General features: G+C 42.7%; 2 protein-coding genes across 4 annotated transcripts; one reads left to right on the forward strand and one right to left on the reverse strand.

The window, feature by feature from the left end:
* Positions 1–4688: 4688 nt before the first annotated feature.
* fzd2 (frizzled class receptor 2) lies at positions 4689–7889 on the reverse strand. The gene has a single exon (XM_064321573.1). It carries the CDS (start codon positions 7620–7622, stop codon positions 5955–5957), a length of 1668 nt encoding a protein of 555 aa, XP_064177643.1. The 5' UTR covers positions 7623–7889; the 3' UTR covers positions 4689–5954.
* A 1878-nt stretch (positions 7890–9767) lies between these two features.
* pus3 (pseudouridylate synthase 3) lies at positions 9768–14105 on the forward strand. Of its 3 annotated transcripts, none has more exons than XM_064321576.1 (7): positions 9768–9906; positions 10507–10907; positions 11225–11496; positions 11792–11975; positions 12107–12216; positions 12518–12690; positions 13576–14105. In XM_064321576.1, exons 2-7 carry the CDS (start codon positions 10521–10523, stop codon positions 13848–13850), a joined length of 1401 nt encoding a protein of 466 aa, XP_064177646.1. In that variant the 5' UTR covers positions 9768–9906; positions 10507–10520; the 3' UTR covers positions 13851–14105. The 3 variants fall into 3 exon arrangements, with proteins under 3 accessions (XP_064177646.1, XP_064177647.1, XP_064177645.1); XM_064321577.1 differs by having other exon boundaries at positions 9835–10056; XM_064321575.1 differs by having other exon boundaries at positions 9835–10052.
* Positions 14106–19584: the final 5479 nt, after the last annotated feature.

Here is a 19584-nt window from a genome sequence, read left to right on the forward strand (position 1 = left end):
CCTCCGTCAGAGTCCTTCATCAGAGTCTTTCAGAGTACTTAAATTAAAACAATTAAATCCATGGAATTGCCCGATTCAAATTGATAGGACAAAGAATATAGTATATATTTGTAAGATATGTTCTGTACAAATGGTAGCTATGCCGTCCCAACAACAAAAACAAACTGTATACTGTATAAATATGCAAAAATGTTTCAAGCATACTTATAATTTTATAATTAATGTATAGTATGCTTAAAATGAACTTTTTAAAGGTTTACTTACCAATATATAGTATGTCATCAAGTTGTACTTCAGTGTACTTCAAATAAGTATAGTAAATCACATATACCTATAGTGCCATTTAGTATACTTATAAAAAGTATACTTTGGATTACGTTTTACTTTTGTGTACTTTATATAAGTATACTAAATCATATTATTATAATGGTATTTTAGTATACTTTATGTTCATCCCTGGATAGCATACAACCAGTATACTTTATTTTTACTTGAACTTTAACTTCACCTACCTAATCCTAAAATTTGAGAAAAAAAGTATACTCCCAATACCTAAAAATCACCTTTTCAATCAGCATACTTAAATATACTTTACATTTGCAAAAAAGGTGTCACAATCCATAACATTTAAGTACAACTAAGTACACTAAAGTTGTACAGAAATGGTGCAAATTAGTGTATTAGTACACAGTGCATTTAGTCCACTTAAAGTGTGGTTAATTTAACACATATATACCAAAAGTGTACTTAACAAGTTTATTAAAATATATATTTTTTTACTTGGGGGGTCACCAGAGGACTACAACATGTCTATATATATATATATATATATATATATGACATTCATAACTCAATTCATAACAGTCTTGTAAACAAAACACAAATGTAACATACTAAACTTTCTGCTCAAAGTCCCGTGCTGATCGTCTGTCTCCATCATTCATCACAGCAGACAACTATGGAGTCAGCCAACTATTCAAATAACAATAGAAGTGTTAACAACTTTAGATTAACATGTTGCCTGACATCCCTAATAACCACACATGCCTGGAGCATGTGACATTACGCAAGTCCCGATGAAGTCCTGAATATTCAGACGCTGTATGCGGTTAAGACACGTGTCAGTGATATGGAGCCCTTCCCTGCAGGTGCAACTAATGGTGCCCATGCGTCGTGTCTGCTGGCTGTCCACCAGGCCCTGGCATGGCTTCCGTCCTGGATCCCTGCCCACCCTCTTGGCCTCCCTCAGGAAGCAATTCTTGTCGAGGAGAGAGGGGGCCGGAACAGATTGGATTTCCTGTCTGACTCCCTGGCAGATGAGAGGGAGTGGAAGAGAGAGCGGGAGAGCGAGAGGAGGGGGCGAGGAAGGGAAACGGGACCGTTGTTCCAACGAACGTGCGAAGATTTACTGCTATTTGCGGCAGCGTTCAAAGGCAAATAAACTCACCTTTTACTCCCCCGCAGAGCAATATGTGTGCTTTGCAGCGATTGAACTCCATAGCTCTATGAAAGAGAGATAGAGTTTCTCAGACTTGGAGAAGGTGCACTGGGAAAATCATGGAAGTGGGCATGTCTTATTTGCTCAGATGTGATTTCCCTATGGGCACCGCACGGAGATGGGTAATTCTGTCTCAACACATCCATTGTTGCCCGTGTTGTCACACACATTCTTTGTTAAAAGAAGGCTTGAGCACTTAAGCACTTCTGCTTCCCTTAACTGAATGCAGCCCGAGACAAATGGCATCATTTTGGCATGTGATGCGCTCCTGATTAGCTCGAGATTATATCGAGTGCATTCTTCCTGCTCCCTCTCGGCTTGTCCCGTCTTGCCCCAAGGATAAGTGAAGACGGGAGCAGCTTCGTTTATGATCAAGAAATCAGCCTGCAGGCAACCGAGGAGATTCAAAACACCGAGAGCTGCAGACGGTACTTGGCAGAAAGGGTTCGCATTTAAAATGCTAATAATTACCATTTGTGTTTTGTAATTTGACTTTAAAATTTTGGTGTGTCCCGCTGATTCCATCTTTTCGAATAAAATACGTAACGCGGTCACGGTTTTCAAGAACATCCATTATGAAAATGGTCCACGGTTGCTCTTTGGGAATTTTGAGCGGATAATGAGTGGCACAGGAGTGCCAGGGATATCCAGAGGCCTTTGACATGGTTAGTTTACTGCCTTTTTAAAGACGACTTCAGAGCCACCCACTGCTCATGATTGAGAATGGTCATGGGAAGCTACTGTGCAGTCACCATTCACAGAAAAGCAAGACTGGGGTTTTTAAAAGACCTTTAAATACTTAAAGTGGGGCCTGTGCTGACAAATAGCACACACACACACACACACACACACTCTCTCTCTCTCTCACACACACACACCTCAGGATAACGGAATGCAAGGCCTGTTTCAGTTTAGTTTGATGACTTAAAAGCCAAGGCAATCCTTGCTTCATGTCTTTACAGATTCACAATTTGGCAATGTCAACTGGCCCTTTTCTCTGCTCTTGTTTTACTTGGACAACGAAAACTGAACCGTGGCAAAAAAACAAAAATCCCAAATGCCTTCTATTCTGCCCCCCCCCCATGTACCCCACCCCACCCAGTACATTGAGACCCCCTTCCCTATGCCCCCTCCCCCAGCCCACGCCGACCCTCGCCTCCTTTCGTCTCTCTCTGCTTCAGTGAAAAACCAAACAAGCCTGCCATTAAGTTGACTGAAGCACAGGAAGCAGGCCTCCGGGCCAGGCAGCCATGTTTACAAGGAGCTAGTCAGGTTTCACCCTCCTTTGAAGTGAGCGCTCATAGGAGACGGTCTGTCACAGGGCCAGCCAGCTCCACTGACTCACCGCACCCCCACCTTTCATCTGGGCATAGGGAAAAGCAAGGGGAGAGAGCTAGACGTGGGAGTTGGGGGTGAAGAGACAAGGTGGAACAGGAAATTTTATGAGCTCTCCCAAAATTCACCCTATTCCACCAGTCAGACACAACTAGTATGTTATATGAACCACAACCATCTTATAACCAACATACATCCCCCCCCCCCCACCACCCCCCGCAAACCCCTACAACTGAAAGCCTATTTTCACTCCATTACCACACACCATGTAGTGATGTCATCATTTTGTTCTTGGGGGAAGGGCAGTGCAGCCCAATACACGAGTGGAGCTATACAAATGCAAAGCCTTGTCCGTTCTAATCAGAAAAAGGCTTTCAAGGAAGCGGGGGGAAATTGCCCCCGCCCCACCCTCCCCCCTTCTCTGGCTTTTGAAGTTTTATCGTAGGTACGCATGGGCCTCAGTGCCTCTTGTAGGAGTCTTGTGAGCAGTTCTGGGGGGTAACTAGAGGAGAAGGGAGGGGGTATGCACTGACAAATTAATTTGCGCAAGCTCGAGAGCAAGGGGCTCTTGAGAAGGCCAAGCCATCTCTGATTTGAATGCTGCCACAGAGACACAGTGCAGCCTGAAACCAATCACTGAGGAAACCCACTTACAAGCGCCAGAGGGATAAAAAGATCCATTGTGTCACTGGACTTTCTTACAGACTCCATAGGTCTATTCTATATATACGGTTTAAGGTATCCCATTTTTTTAAATAGGCCCCTCCAACCATGAGAAAACAGTACCACCAATTTAAAATATGTTACTGTGGCAAATGCCATGTTAGTGCTTGATTTGGTTTAAAATACATTGGAAATGCAGGTCCATTTGCCTGTAGTTCAACTTTCACTTGGTAAGCCTCTTATTCAGACTTCTGACCCAGTAAACCAACATGCTGACCACCTTCTGATGAGTGTGGACAGACAGAATCCAGCCAAAATTATTCTCAGAACACGTATCTCAGAGGACCTTTGGGCAGTCAATCACTAGGCTGAGGGGAGTGTGTGTGTGAGCAAGTTTGGTAGAGTTTGAAAAAGCAAGACCGCGCACCATTTTAGGCCGCCTTCGACAAATATCTGTCCGCTTTTTCTCACGCACATGCACAGATGAACCTTTTACATAGACCCAATTCTTACAATCCATGCTACCTTATATCCCTCCGAGTTATATTTCTACATGAGTCGGGGTGATTCCTACTTTTTGTGTGACATGTGTTAGCATCACTTGGCAGTCTTTTGGCAAAACTTCAGCTCCTCAGGAATGTGGACCCCAACTCTGAGCTTCGCTTTGTCCAAGTAAAAGTTAACAGACAAAACGATGACAGTCTGACAGAGAGACACACGGACAGGAGCAGAGAAAAGCATGCACGTATAAAAGCTTCCCACAGCACCTAAATGAAGTTGCGAAGAGAATGGGCCATTGTATCAAAGCACGCCTGTGAAATATCCAGTCCCCAAGAAATACATTAAAGAGGAAATGTGATCCACCTCGAACACAAACGGAGGAATTTAGACACAGAGCGTGAGGATAGTGTTGCAGAAGGCAGGTCTAAACCTAAAAAAGATCCAAGCACCTGGTGACAGGGTCCTCGTCCAGGCTACTGAATGCATCAAGGCGTAAGATAATGGGGGGAGGAATTCCTCATCACTCAAAGGGCAATTTAGAACACATGCTGACACTCAACCATTTTCTGTTGTTAAGTAAGGGTACTGCCCTTTCCCCCAAAATGTTTCGACCAAAAAAAAACGATTATTAAAATTACTTTTTGTTTGAAATTATGGGGGAAGTGACAAAAGAGAATAATTCTAGACGTAATGACCATGTGACTACGCTTACAATTTAATATATTGCAGTATCATACAACATCAACATTTTAAATAAGCATGAGGCACAGAATACATGCATACACAGGGAATTGTGACAAAGGGATTTCAGAAACTGTGACACTTGTATAAACAGGAAGATAATTCCAGGCTGGCAAGGTGAATAATGGGATATACAAAGGCCAGATTTAAATGAACCAAAACAGTAAAAAAGGAATTAAAAAAAGTAATGGAAGTGTGCTCAGCCAAACAGTTCTCTCTGACCCCCATTACAGTGGCCCCAAAAACAACCAAAAACAAATGCCTTCCAAAAGTATAAATCAGGTGCTTTCCATTCATTTTCATTTCCTCCTCTGTCACATGAACTATGTTTACCCATAAAAGATTGCCTGTTTCACACCAGTTTTTAATTTAAAAAAGCAGTTTCCAACATGAAATTGTCTCGGTTTTTGGTGAGGCCAAAATAACGAAATGTTCATTCATTACTGTAACCTTCTCTAGTGTTCTAGTACCAAAGTATGAGAGAAAACATTTTCATCTCTGGAAACACCAAATAAATTGTCATGGAAAAAAAAGTGGATTCACATTCCTTGGTACAGCGTCAGAAGCAGCAGTCATCCTTATGAGTTTTTGCTTTCTGCTTTGATTTGAATTCTTCTGATTTTTCTGTGGAAAGGGCCAAATCGAAACAATGTACACCTAAAAACGTCCTCGATATGCAACCATCTCTTTAATCTTGTACATCAGGGAAAAATGATCTTGTCCAGAAGATGGAGTTCAACTGTGCTGCATAATTGACTTAACAAAATGAGCATTGATAAAAGTCTAATGGTTTCCGATAAAAGGACACACTTTTGTCAGGCTAGACGGCTATTGGAGGAAATGTATATCTCCTTTCTTTAAATACAAATATATAATTATATTCATGTATATTTTGTACAAATGCTATTTACAGTACATTTAATTACACCCCAAAGCAAGTTTAACAGACCTACAACAAAGTCTTTTGGTCTCCCCCAGGCTTCTTTTAACAGAGTCTCCTGCTGGTCTCTCGCTCTGAGAGCTTTTACTGTTGGTTAATTAAAAACAGAGGGGCAATAATGTGGGGAGAGCAGAGGGCTTCCGTGCACGAGCTGTGCATTTGTTTAAAGCACACACTTCGGGCAAGTCCCACCAGCGGTCCGTGCCTACCCCCCTAAATTTTCTTTAAAAGTTGAGCAGACTATCACAGATGGATGCTGCCGATTGTTCTGCCAAACTACACCGTCGTCTCACCGTGTTTACTGTTCGTGAGTCTGGTGTAGAACTTGCGCCACGACTGCAAGGTCTTGCCGGACCAGATCCAAAACCCGGAAGTGATGCCAACAATCAGAGTGTTGAGGTATTTGATCATGTAAACGGTGAAATCGGGGGTCATGCGCGGGGTGTACTGCGTCGGGCAGGGGAAGGCCAGCCCTTTGCAGTTCTGGCTAATCCAGCTCCGCTCCCAGTGCTCGCGGAAGGCCTGCTCGTAGAAGAAGCAGGCGATGACGATGGTGGCGGGCACCGTGTACAGGACGCTGAACACGCCGATCCGGACCATCAGCCTCTCCAGCTTCTCCGTCTTGGTCCCGTCGTGCTTCATGATGGTCCGGATGCGGAAGAGCGACACGAAGCCGGCCAGGAGAAACGACGTGCCGATGAACAAGTAGACGAAGAGGGGCGCCAGAACGAAGCCCCGCAAGGGGTCCAGGCTGTTGAGTCCCACGAAGCAGACGCCGCTCAGCATGTCTCCGTCTATCTGGCCCATGGCGAGAATGCTAATGGTTTTGACCGCGGGCACAGCCCACGCCGCCAGGTGGAAGTATTGCGAGTTGGATTCGATGGCCTCGTGACCCCACTTCATGCCCGCAGCCAGGAACCAAGTAAGCGAGAGTATGACCCACCATATGGAGCTGGCCATGCTGAAGAAATAGAGCATCATAAACAGAATGGTGCAGCCCTCTTTCTTAGTGCCCTGCACAACCGTTTTGTATCCGTCGGGAGTGAAGCTCTCGTTGCAGACAACCTTGTCGCCTAAGATGAAGCCGGCAATGTACGCGATGGAGACCATGGTGTAACAGCCTGACATGAAGATAATGGGCCTCTCGGGGTACTTGAAGCGCTCCATGTCCACCAGGTATGTGGTTACGGTGAACAGGGTGGAGGCACAGCATAGGGAAGACCATATGAGAATCCATATCCGTGCAAACTTTATTTCCTTCGGATTGAAAAACATGTGACCCCCGCCACTCCTGGTAGGCTCGCAGGGGGCAGCGCAGTCCGGCTCTCCCAAAAACTTATAGTTTAAGTAGGGGGGCACCATGAGAGCTGAGGGGCAGCGGAAAAGTCTGTCTGGCGTGGAGTATATGTGAATCCCAGGCGTTCCTGCAGGGGCTGGTATATGCATGGGCGGGGTGGTCACAGTGGGCAAGCTCTTTGAATCATTCTGTCCCACGCAAATATGCCCATCTCCCAGTACGGGGAAGTTCTCGCACCTTAGCCTTTCTGGCCACTGGAAACCAAATTTATTCATGAGGGCCTCACAGCCTTGCTTCGCCCGTTCACAGATAGAACGACACGGGGGAATCGCTTTTTCCAAGACAGTGCAAACTGGAGCATACATAGAACACAAAAAAAATTTAAGATCAGGCGAGCACTGTACCTTCACCAATGGATAAAACTGATGCACCTCCAAACCGGCATCCTCTTGATTATAATGCCCTACCAAATTTGGCATGATAGTCTGATTGTAAGCAATGTCTGTGCAAAGCGGAATGGAAATCGGCTGGCAGAAACCATGGTCCGGGATTGCTATTCCATTATCGCCCTGGTACTGCGCCGACACCAGCATCAGGCAGCACGGCAGCAATAGCGCCAGAAAGGCACGCATCCCAAGTAAATCCATTTCTCCTCAAATCTTTTATTCCCGTGTCTTCTAGCCTGTTAGTCAAAAGAAATAAAACCGACAAGCACTGCAAAGTTCGTATTACAATCCCGTGGCATTAGCATGCGTCTGGACAAATTAAAATCTTCTTAAATCAATCAAAGCTGCAGGAGTAGCACTCCACATACAACTGTTGCTTTCCTGAGAGGGACTGCATGACTTTTTCCTTTGTGCGACTTACAGCGTCCAATCAGACAGTTTCAATTTCCCCTTGCCCCGCCAAAGACTTTCTCTGGAATCAGAGAACGAGAAGCGGGGGGAGTAAAGGGAGTCTTGAAACCGCCTTTCCGCCCCAAAGCCCCTTCCCAAAAGATACTCCTGGCCAATCGTATCACAGAAATGGTACCAACCCGGGACAGGATCGGTCAACCACAATATAATGAGATCAGTTTCCTTAAACTCCAACTTTTTGTGCTTTTAAAGAGACATGGACCGTTACGCTTTGTCTTGGAGGCACGTGCACCCGGAATCTATAAAAGCTATATTTGATCCAAGAAAAACCATTGAAAAGTACTAAACTTCGCGAACTCGAAAAAGTCATCGAACCAAACTGATAGGGTAAAAATAGCTCATTTATTTATAGTAGGCATTACTAGTCATCATTTGATATCATCACCCCCTTTAGTGTGTAGAATTCCAATCACTTGCAACAGATCTGCATCATGAATGATATTTTAGAGTCATGTGCAATCCATGACTGGGGTGTAATAGCAAGACCTACCCAGACTGGGGTATAATAGCAAGACCTGTTACGCACGCACACACAAGAGCAAGACCCTGCATGATTCCCTCTTGGGGAGTATTCGTGCAGTCTCAAAACATCATGTAATGTATGAATCATTGGTAACGGATGGCCACTCTATGCATGAGACACACAGTTGTAGCATTCTTATGACGAAGTTCAACGCATCCCTGCCATGACTTGATTTTGTTTATGTCAACATAACAACCATATTTGTAAGACTCGACTGTCTGCCCGAAAATAAATCATTTAAAAATGTCATATTTAGCCCACAAAAGGAAAATAAACGCTATCCTTCCGCTTTTTAACAGAGAAATTTGGAATTACGAATTAAGTTTAAGATTTACATGATTATTTTACAGAAACATGGCCTATTTATTATGTGTGCTACATGGTTTCTGAAATACAATGGCTAAGATGTACCTGTATTCATTGTATTATATTGCATACAACGGGAATTTAAGAATATAGTTGTTTTTTTATTTGCGGATATTTTACAACAATTTCCACCGAAATTGCTCATTCTAATAATTGTGCATGTCTTTCCTGTTTTAATCGCTTGCTGCTATAGCTTGGTCCACTTTAGATTCTCAACTTGTTTCTTAAGAGCAATTAACACATCACACAGAAAATTTAAGGAAAAGCAGCATGAGCGATTTATGGTGAGATTACACTCTCATGGTCAGGTTGTTTAATCAATGTAGGCTATATACCCGTTCAAATAACTGCACAATGAATAGAAATGTATTTTACTATAAATGTAGAACACTGATTGAAGTTGTAAATTAATACGTTTAACTGTGGTATCAGCAAAAGTTAGCAAAGTACTAATAATACGTGGAAACGTTACAAAAAAGTTTAAAAAAAACAAATAATAAATAAAAAAAACCAACTAGGACATCAAAGGTAGCTACTTGAATATCAAACAAAACCAAAAATGAAAGGTGCCGACACAGGTGCTGGTATCTTCAAATAAGCCAACATTGATATGGCATGCTGTACTATGTAGCATTACATGTAGCAGGGGTGGAGTCATTTAATCGATGAAATGGTCGTGATTTTCTAGACTGTTAGGATCTGGATAACTGTGAGGATTTTCTTCACTGTTGTTGTCTTTCAATTTAAAGTTTTGGCCATTGTGATGAAAACGTAAAACTCGAATTTATATTTTGAATTGTCCATGCAAGTGTAGATTCTGGGATCCTGAAAACCCCAGAATGTAAGATGACTTTTTAAATCTTGGGAATAAGGCCACAAGGTATGGAGTTCTCAGCGTAATTAGGTCAGTAGTATACAACTAGTTCGGTAACGAAAACTACTATGCTGTGGTGAATAATTACTATACCACCACCATGTGGCTGAAATATAGCAGTTCTAGTCCGTCCAGATGAAAAACTTCAACTCCCATAAATCCTCTAAATCGATGTCTCTACTCTCGTTGCAGCCAAGAAAGTGCATGCTGTTGAGAAGATGAGATGGAGTAACGTGTCGTTGAAAAGCAAAGTAATACTGCGGTCTACAGTTATCTTGCTAAGTTACAAACATATACTTACGATGTAAATAGGTCCAAGTATGGAAGATCACGGAATGCTGGACTTTTAAGAATTTCCATTTTTGGATTGGAACTAAAAACCAAGCAAACAGATAAAGTAGGTTAGCATTAGCTTCTAGCACAAATACATGGTTGTCGAGTTACGCATCATATTGCTTGCTGGTTAGTTCGATATTTAGCTAATAATTGCATCTAGCTAGCTTCCTAAATATTGTAAGGTAGTTCGACCGGCACGCGTCCATGTCGGTAATCTCTCGTATATACATTGTCTTGCAACCAACATTAGGTTCAGTAGTTCCTTTTAATACTATTTTAGCTACATTTCACTGGTTGCGATTTAGTGACAGGGTTAAGGTTAGTCCAAATTAAATTTATCAATATGGTTAGCAATTACAGTTACAACTGAACGAGAATTTTCCAAACTCGTGTCTTGCTACAAGTATTTATACTGTCAGCTAACGCTGATCCAGCAGTGTTCTACGTTTGAATCTACTCTCGTTTCTTTTGTATTTGGTCTGATTGTTTGATATGTGCGGATTTTTTGTCAACAGCCCAGCCCAGCAGCATGGCAGAGGCCTTGCTGGAGCAAGTGAAAAAACTGGAGGCAGAGCTGGTGAGGCTAAAGGCACAGCTGAGAGAGAGGGAAGGACCTTCGGCCGAACCTGATGTTGCGGAGAGGGATGGCCAAGGGAATGATGGGAGGCAGAAAGGAAAGAAAGGGGGCCAGGGACGGGTCTTTGATTTTTCCGTCCACCCCAGGCGGCACGTGGCCTTGCGGCTGGCATACCTGGGCTGGGGCTACCAGGGCTTTGCTGTTCAGGAGAACACAGACAACACGGTGGAGGCCCGGCTGTTCGAAGCTCTGCTGAAGACCAGGCTCATACAGGACCGACATAGCTCCAACTACCACCGCTGCGGCCGCACGGACAAGGGAGTCAGCGCCTTCTCCCAGGTCAGCCCCTCTCACTACCTGCACGTTATCGCATACCTATTTACAGCTCAAAATACAGGCGTAAAGTTAAGCGGTGACACAGAAAAGAAGGTAATTACGGAAATTATTTATTACGGAGGACCCAGAAAATTACGTGAACACCATCAGAAGTGTTGAGTCAGATCTCATGGAATTTCGTTGAGTCAAACTTGATGAGACAGCAGTTCTTAACACATTCAAATGTTTATGTTATTATGAAATAATATTTCAGTAATGGCTAATGTGCAGTCTCTTTGCCCTGGCTACTCTGATGTAACTGTGTGCATGTGTGTTTTAAGGTGATATCCATCGATTTGCGTTCCACTCAGTTTGGTGGGGGGCTGGGTGTTACCCTACCAGCTCAGGCTGAAGGGAAAGGCAAACCCGATGTATCAGAGCTGCCCTACGCCAAAATGCTGAATCGAGTGCTGCCGCAGGACATAAGGGTTTTAGACTGGGCGGCTGTGGAAACCGGCTTCAGTGCTCGCTTTGACTGCCAGTCCAGGACGTACCGCTACTACTTCCCCCGTGGAGACCTGGACGTGGAGCTGATGGGGGAAGCTGCCAAACGGTAAGGGGGGAAAAGGAGTTCTCCTTCACAGGTATCATCAACCCCTCCTGACTTTAACCATGTCTGTGAATATGTGCCTCCTGTGTGTGAATCATTCATCCTCTCTGAAGTGTGAAAGATTGGATTGTCAATCTAGCTTTAGAAATTGAGAATAAAACAATCATGGTTGTCTTTTACATGTTTTCAGCTATATGGCTTTGGAGTGAAAAAAAAAAACTGAAGATGGATAGCTTGCCTCCAGAGCGATTGGCTGATTAGTCCATTGTTTGACCTCCTCATTTCTTCCACTCTACAGATATGAAGGCACCCATGACTTCAGGAACATTTGCAAGATGGATGTTGGCAATGGGGTCCTGCAGTTCCAACGGACCATCCTGTCTGCCACCATCCAGCCAGCTCACCCCCACAAGTCAAACTCCCCTGATCCCTATGACCTGTTTGTGTTTGAAATAAAGGGTCTGGCTTTTCTGTATCACCAGGTTAGAATATTCACTGGCTGTTGGAAGACTACAAATTCATCACCATAAACTAATTTGCTGTACTGGGAATGGTGTTTCTTCTGCTCAACAGAATCTCGTATCTGATAGTTACTGTCTACTGTTATCTAAAGGTACGCTGCATGATGGCTGTCCTGCTCCTCATTGGACAGAAGCTGGAGGCTCCAGAGTTGATTGATCAGTTATTGGATGTTCAGAGCAATCCCAGGAAACCTCAGTACAGGTGAGTGCAGTGTGGTCAGCCAGAGATGCCTCCTTTATGGAACAAATATCTAAACCTGTGCATTAATTTCACCTGAGTGCTATTAACATGAACACAATTTATGTCAGTAAACCCATTTATCTAAGGAATTCTTAGGCTGTGTTCTAATGAAGGCTTTTGGGTTGAGGACCTTAGAAACTATACGTTACTGTGTACCTGCCCACAAACACAAGTTGGAGCTGTGATTGACCTGTATAGAAAGGATGTGCCCGGTGATCTGTGCGCTCTGATGTAACGGCTAATTGTGCCCTGTACCCCTCAGCATGGCAGTGGATTACCCCCTGGTGCTGTATGACTGCCACTTTGAGGGGCTGCTGTGGCAAAGTGAGCCGGAGGAGGTCCGGCAAGTTCTGGGCACACTGCAGAACCACTGGACGCAGACAGCGGTCAAGACCCAGGTCCTCCATGGGATGATCCAAGGCCTGCAAACCTCAGGTCGGTCCAGTATGGAGCTGGCATCTGTAAAAGCTGCTAAAGCTAATTAATTTGCTGGAAAGAAAATCAGAAAATGTAGAAGTAGTTTGTTGTGATGAATACTTGTTGTTGTCATATACACAGTGACCTGCTTATCGTTTTCAACATTAAGGAGGATGTCAAGCATCTTCCTATATTATCATGTAAATGAAAGATTTTAAGTATTTTGAGCTTATTTGTATTGTATTTGGGACTTTTAAAGGGATGTAAAACAAGGTGCATGCAATTTTATTCCTATTTGTACTAGCCTAATTATAATGGAAAGAGCATGTTTGTGTAGAATGTCTTGTAATACCAGCTGGTTATTAAGCAGTTAATGCAAATATTTTAAGCAGTGAGCTAAACGATACCCCTTAATTCCACTATAATACGTAAGCAATATTACTTTTCATGGGCAGTACGGTGGTGCAGTGGGTAGCAAGAAGGTTGTGGGTTCGAATCTCGGCTTGGGGCCCCTCTGTGTGGAACTTGCATGTTCTCCCCATGTCCGCGTGAGTTTCCTCCCACAGTCCAAAGATTGGAGACTAAATTGCCCATAGGTATGATTGTGTGAGTGAATGGTGTGTGCGCCCTGCGATAGATTGGCGGCCTGTCCAGGGTGTATTCCTGCCTCTCACCCAGCGCATGCTGGGATAGGCTCCAGCAACCCTGTGACCCTGCTCAGGATAAGCGGGTATAGATAATGGATGGATGGTAGTGCCATTCCTTATGAGTTATTGTGTACGTATCTGAGTATTAAGCATGCAGCTACCCTGACTGGCTTGAACATAAGGCAGAAAAAACTGCTTCACTTTTGACTTTGTGTGTGTGTCTTGGGTGGTGGGCTATGTCTGTTCTGTCTTACAGGTGAGTCTTGCTGCTCTCTTCCTTGCTGGCTCCTGGAAGGAACCAGACAGCGTAACTACCGCCCCCTGCTGGATCGGCCTCGTTGCGAGAGCCTGGAGTCCAGAATAGAACACTTTGTGAAGAGAGGCCGACTGGAGCGTGAGGAGGGCGAGAATGGGGAAGGGCCAGTGCACAGGGGCAAGAGGTCAAAACACCAACACGGCCCCTCGAATCATCCCAGCAACAACTCCTCCTCCTCCTCTGACCCCACCAGCCAAGGACTTGATTTGATCTGACATGAAGTCATTTCATTCCTTTTTTATTTTTTACTTTTGATTCATTTCTTTTATATTAAGCAATGGTTTGACTGGAGGTCCATGCAAACCATTTGAATGCACATAATTCTGTAGGATATATAACCAAGAATTTCATTTATTTATGGAGATTTGGTTTGCCAAACTTTTGGTTGCAAGTGAAGCCAAAACTGCATTGTAGGTGACTGATGCTTCACAAGATTTGATTGTTGCAGTAATAAAAATGATCCCCTTTAAGGTTGTCGCTAAAATTCAATTGAAAAGCTATTCAAAAAGCTTGCAAGAGGTTAATGGCAAGACGGACTGAATCATGACCACATCAATGCCGAAGGAGCGTCATCTGTTACAGATATTGTTAAAGGAAGGATGCCAAGGTGAGATGTGTGGCACAGTCCACAGGGTGGCTGACTCGAGCCGTATGCAAACTCCCATAGTATACAATCCCTGCCATTGCACTTCCTGAGCTGAAAAGTCTGCCTCTAATTTCTCCCTGTCTGAATGAAGAAAAAATCCAGCACAAGTACAGAAGGACAGCGAGCCTGTCCTCTTAAAGAAAAGGAGATATGATGCCAATTGAAAGTGACGTTTGTCTAAATCATAACTATAATCAGAAGCGGAGTTAGTAGGGGTGCTAAGGGTGTGACACGCATTATGAGCAGCCATGGGGGGCCCCCCTGAGTACCTAAGGAAATTAAGGAATTGGGACTAATTTATATTTTAAAAAATTGTTTCATGAATCGTTTGCAATTAAAAACAACATATTTTTTAATCTCCTAAACTGGCGTTAAAATCTTTAATATGGACTCTCTTTCCCTTTGTGTTGTCTTTTTCTCATCGTTGGGGCCACCAGTTTGTCTCCCCATGTTTTCTTGCATGGTACTTCAGTCCTTCATCAGCTAGAGGTCATGTTAAGCCGCGTTTCCACCGCAGGAACTATACCCCGGAACTAGGAACCTTTTGAGAAACTCAGTGCGTTTCCACCGCAGGAACTATGGTCTAAATTTAGTTCCGGGGGCTTTGTTTTACCCCCCAAAAGGTTCCTGCTCGGGGGGTACTACTTTCCGAAAGTACAGGAACCTTTTGGGTGGAGCTTGCAGCGCTGAACATTTCTGATTGGTCGAGTACTCGTAGCATTTTTTTGTGTCTATTTTCAGGCGCCATGTTTAAAAATATCCAGGCGCAACCCGATTTATTTTCATAATAACTTCTAATTAAACTTGTATGTTATGCGGCGCAGTAGCCTACTTTTGGTTATAGCCTGCCAACGTCTTGGAATTATAACGTGTGCTCTTCTGTTCTTTTCTTGCTTTAGTATTCGTTTTATAGAATGCTAAGCATTCGTGCTGGGACAGCATATTACGTACTAAAACATTCAAACGGATTAATTCGGTTGCTGAATATTTTCTTCCGGATTTTCTTTGTTAGCCCGTTGTAATTGACTCAAAACGTTTGATACAGTTATGTGAGGTATGCGGTAGTTCTGCGTAATTCACATTGGTGATACAGTAAAAGCAAACTGGAAATCATCTTCTGCACTTTTTGTTATGGTAAAATAACAGGTTAATTCTAGTAATCGTACCTTTAGCTTTTTCAGACTGCCGTAATTTTACTCTGCCATTCTTCAATTCCACAAAAAGACCAGAAGACTATGGACTAATTTATGGTGCATGGTTCGCATCTGGAGGGCACACTTCGCTGCTCGGCTAGCAGTAACTTCGAAGGAAAACAAACGGTGGCTGTACCACTACTAATTTAAATTTTCACGCAAGTCCGAGTTTTCGTTCTATTCTTGTCATTGCAATTAGCCTATATAGAATTGACGATGAGAAAGTAATCAAACAGCAAATTGTTTACAACGTGTGCATGTTTTCTGCTGTTGTTGACAGTTATATTGGAAATGTGAATGCATTTTGTCGCTTCGGATGTCAAGACATGAAAGCGAATGTTCGCATAAAAACATAATGAATGTGTTTGAGAGGATATATAAAACAGTTACAATCTGACTATTGGTCTGTTATATCCTATTTGTTGCATAACGGTCCAAGTTCAACTACCAACGACAGTTTTGCTTGACAACGGTAAAATATGCCCAAACAGCTGCAGAAGAATATTTCAATTCCATGTGATTAAATGGATAAAAATCAATAAATACAAAAGTAACCATATATAGTCATTGTTGGTAACCCGTTGTATATAAGTGGAATAAACCCCTCCGGGCTGTCCCGGTTATTAGAAAATAATGTAGGCTACTTCGGTGGTAGTATGGGGTTACAGAAGAAATCATATGACAGATGGACCGACGACAACGCCGCTTTTTCATACGTCAGTGGGCTAATTTGCCTAATCTTCGCGGGACTTTAGACCCCGGTGGAAACGCAGACAACCATTGGCTGAAGGAACCTTTTAGTTCCTGGTAAAGTAGTTCCTGGGACTGAAAGTTCCGGGTAATTTTGGTGGAAACGCGGCTTTAGTCTCATTTTCAAGCCCTTTCTCAAACAATTATCCCATTTGCACCACCTCAATAATCTTAGGTTGATAAAAATGGCACTAATTAAGCGCAGAAGATGATTGACAGCTATGTTTACAAGCGACACTCGTGTGTTAAATTCAGTTTGATAATTCACTACTGTGGACATGCTGCAGTATTTTTAAATGTTGTACAGGGGCATGATAGGTTTTGTCAGAAGTATTGGGGAATGCCCACATTAAAAATGAGAGCGGTTATGTAACATTTAACTTGCACAAAAAAGTGAAAATTTATTCATGATTCAATGAACTAATCATGGTATTCAATCAAAACAAAGTGGAATCGGGTGTCTTAGGGCTGGGCTGACCTCTGGGAAACTGAATAAATCGACAAATTACCAGTTTTTTTAGAGGAATGGAACTCTGACCCTCTCTATAGAAATGGCTGCAATGGTAATGTTGGAATATAGTAAGCCACCACAAATCAGCATTGCAATAATGGTAAATTGCACAACAAAGATTTTTATATTAGTGGCAAGAAATGTGCTCAGTTCGTAAACCATTGCGTAATGTTGGGTGCTGGATCCCACAAAAATATGCAAATGGAAAAAAATGTACAGTACATACTTCAGACTTTGAGCATGAGCAGATGAGCATGGGCACACAAAGGTTTGAGTAATGCCTTCATTGTGCTGGACTGTTTAAAAAAAAAAAAAAAACATGTACATGTAAGCCATGCTCAAGAATCAATATTTTTTCCATCGATTGCTTTTTGTACTATGGAATCAATAGCTTTCGTAAGTATTATAGACTACGCCTCTCCATATTTAAGCCATTTTTTTCACATGCACGGCCTATTAAGCCTGCAAATGGTCTTACTGAGCTATACCATGCTCTGGATTATGCCAGATGTCATGCCAATAAAGCTACAGTGATCTCACCAACATCCACAAGTAAGGTTTGATTCTGTTTGCCTCATTAATGAAACATATAAATAGAGCCTGATGTACTCTGGTCTGACTCACTCTTTGTAGAACAAGACCAGGTCAAAACCTAATACATGGCTGGACCGAATCGGTCGACCAATGGTGTAACTTCATCAGTCAGTCACTCAGTCACAGACATGCGCGGTGTAACTTCACTCACTCAGTCACAGACATTCGTGTTTATAGGGCTGACCCCGCTGTTGCGGTCCAGCCAAAAACATGTCAACCTTCAAATAACTATAATTACTCAGCTCACTGCACTAGGGTGCAACTTATCATCTAAACTATACCACTATCAGATGTATTTGGTTTAACAATATAATTTTACAAGAAATGTCATACCATTCTTTTTTGCTTTATAGTGTAACATTCTGGTTTGCTCTTAATATTTCTGTTAAAATTTTTATACTAACTTGAAGAAGCAGCCATTGTTATATTCCTCACAAACCGTCAAAAACTAATTGACTGACAGAATGGCTCCCACAATAATGAAAAAAGCCATGAACCATTCATGTGCTAAACTAGAGATACACTATATTACCAAAAGTATCCGGACACCGCTTGGTCTAGGGGTGTTGTTTATGGTTTGGACTAGGTCCCTTAGTTTCAGTGAAGTCAAATCTTAATACTACTGCATACAGTCACATTACAGATGATTCTGTGCTTCCCCAACAGTTTCCTGTTTCAGCATGACAATGCCCCTGGGCACACAGTGAGGTCCATATAGTAATGGTTTTGTCGAGAACGGTGTGGAAGAACTTGATTGGCCTGCACCGAGCCCTGACCTCAAGCCCATCCAACACCTTTGGGATCAGTTGGAAGACAACTGCATGCCAGGCCTCTGGGGAAGAGCATGTCTTGCTCGTATCATTTAATGGAATATGTTCTTTAAATAATCCTTTGACGACTTCAGTTTGGAACCAGACACAAACTGATCAAGTGCAAAAGAGATCAAACCTTTGCCATAGCAACAGCCAACCACCTTCTTCAAAGGGGAGACAGAAGGCAACTCAACAGATAAAACTTCTGAGATGCAAGCATTTAAAGAAATGTTTTCTTGGAATATTGTATATTGCTGACAGTTCCACAAATTACATTTATTTTTGTCATTGTACGTATCTTTATCTTTACTGTTTTCAGAGTTGAATTGAAATGTTGGCACCCCCTTTTGGCTGTGTGGAGTATTCAATACTCTCATGTCATTGTGAAAAACTTGCCTTCCTTGAATGAAAGCATGTTGGCCACTATCCCAGGAGCTTTACATTGTATCTGAATTTAAAAGGCCAATGGGCCTCATATTTAGCAATGTGATCAGGGAATCTTTCAGTAGGGAGAACCCCATCTTGAAATGGGGTTCCTGGAACATCTCAAAAAGTGGAGTACATCATTTATACTTACATTGTACATACACTGAGCTCCATAATTTTAGGCACAAAGACTTGATTTGGCTCTGTACTCCACAATTTAGATTTGTAATGAAATAATTCAAATGTGATGTGTGATGTGCACGTTGTCAGCTTTTTTTTTTTTTTTGAAGGGTATTTGTATATATTTTGATTTCCCCATGTGGAAATTACAGCATTTTTTATACATAGACCCCCCACTTCAGTTTCTGATTAGCCATTCATGTTCAATTGCTTCCTTGGTGCAGGTGTAAGAGAGCTTTCAGTTTCTAGTTTTGATTCTAGCCTTTTGATTGCCTTTGGAATCTATTATTGGCATTTGTTGACGTGAGGACCAGAGACGTGCCAATGAAAGTGAAGGATACCATTATGAGGAAATAAAAAAAGATAACAGTCAGAAACATAGGCCAAACCTTAGGCTTACTAAAATCAATTGTTTGGGATATCATTAAAAAGAAAGAGAGCACTGGTGAGCTCAGAATTCACAAAGTGCTAGGTAGGCCAAGGAAGACCTCTACAGAGGATGACCGAAGAATTCTCATAATGAAGAAAAACCACCACACAGCTGTCGGGCACATAAGAAACACTTCAGGAGGCAGGTCTGGATATGTCAGTGCTTATTGTCCACAGAAGACTTCGTAATCCAAACTGCAGAGGCTACAGTGCAAGATGCCAACCACTAGTTAATCACAAAAACAGGATGGCCAGATTACAGTTTGCTAAGAGGCACATGAAACACCCTGCAGAGTTCGGGAAAAAGGCCTTGTACACACGAGACCAAGATTCACTTTTGGGGAGGCCAAAGGGATCTGCCCAAGATACAAATGAGCCAAAACCATAGACATGCATGCAAAGGATATG

The sequence above is a fragment of the Anguilla rostrata genome, chromosome 2, assembly GCF_018555375.3.
Source record: "Anguilla rostrata isolate EN2019 chromosome 2, ASM1855537v3, whole genome shotgun sequence".
NCBI classification, from domain to species: domain Eukaryota; kingdom Metazoa; phylum Chordata; class Actinopteri; order Anguilliformes; family Anguillidae; genus Anguilla; species Anguilla rostrata.

Bases quoted from the DNA above. Each gene is read 5' to 3' on its own strand.
- fzd2 (XM_064321573.1), bottom strand. From the start codon at position 7,622: ATGGATTTACTTGGGATGCGTGCCTTTCTGGCGCTATTGCTGCCGTGC.
- pus3 (XM_064321576.1), top strand. From the start codon at position 10,521: ATGGCAGAGGCCTTGCTGGAGCAAGTGAAAAAACTGGAGGCAGAGCTG. The intron at 10,908-11,224 runs GTCAGCCCCTCT...GTGTGTTTTAAG, and splicing joins GAGTCAGCGCCTTCTCCCAG to GTGATATCCATCGATTTGCG. The intron at 12,691-13,575 runs GTCGGTCCAGTA...TCTGTCTTACAG, and splicing joins CCAAGGCCTGCAAACCTCAG to GTGAGTCTTGCTGCTCTCTT.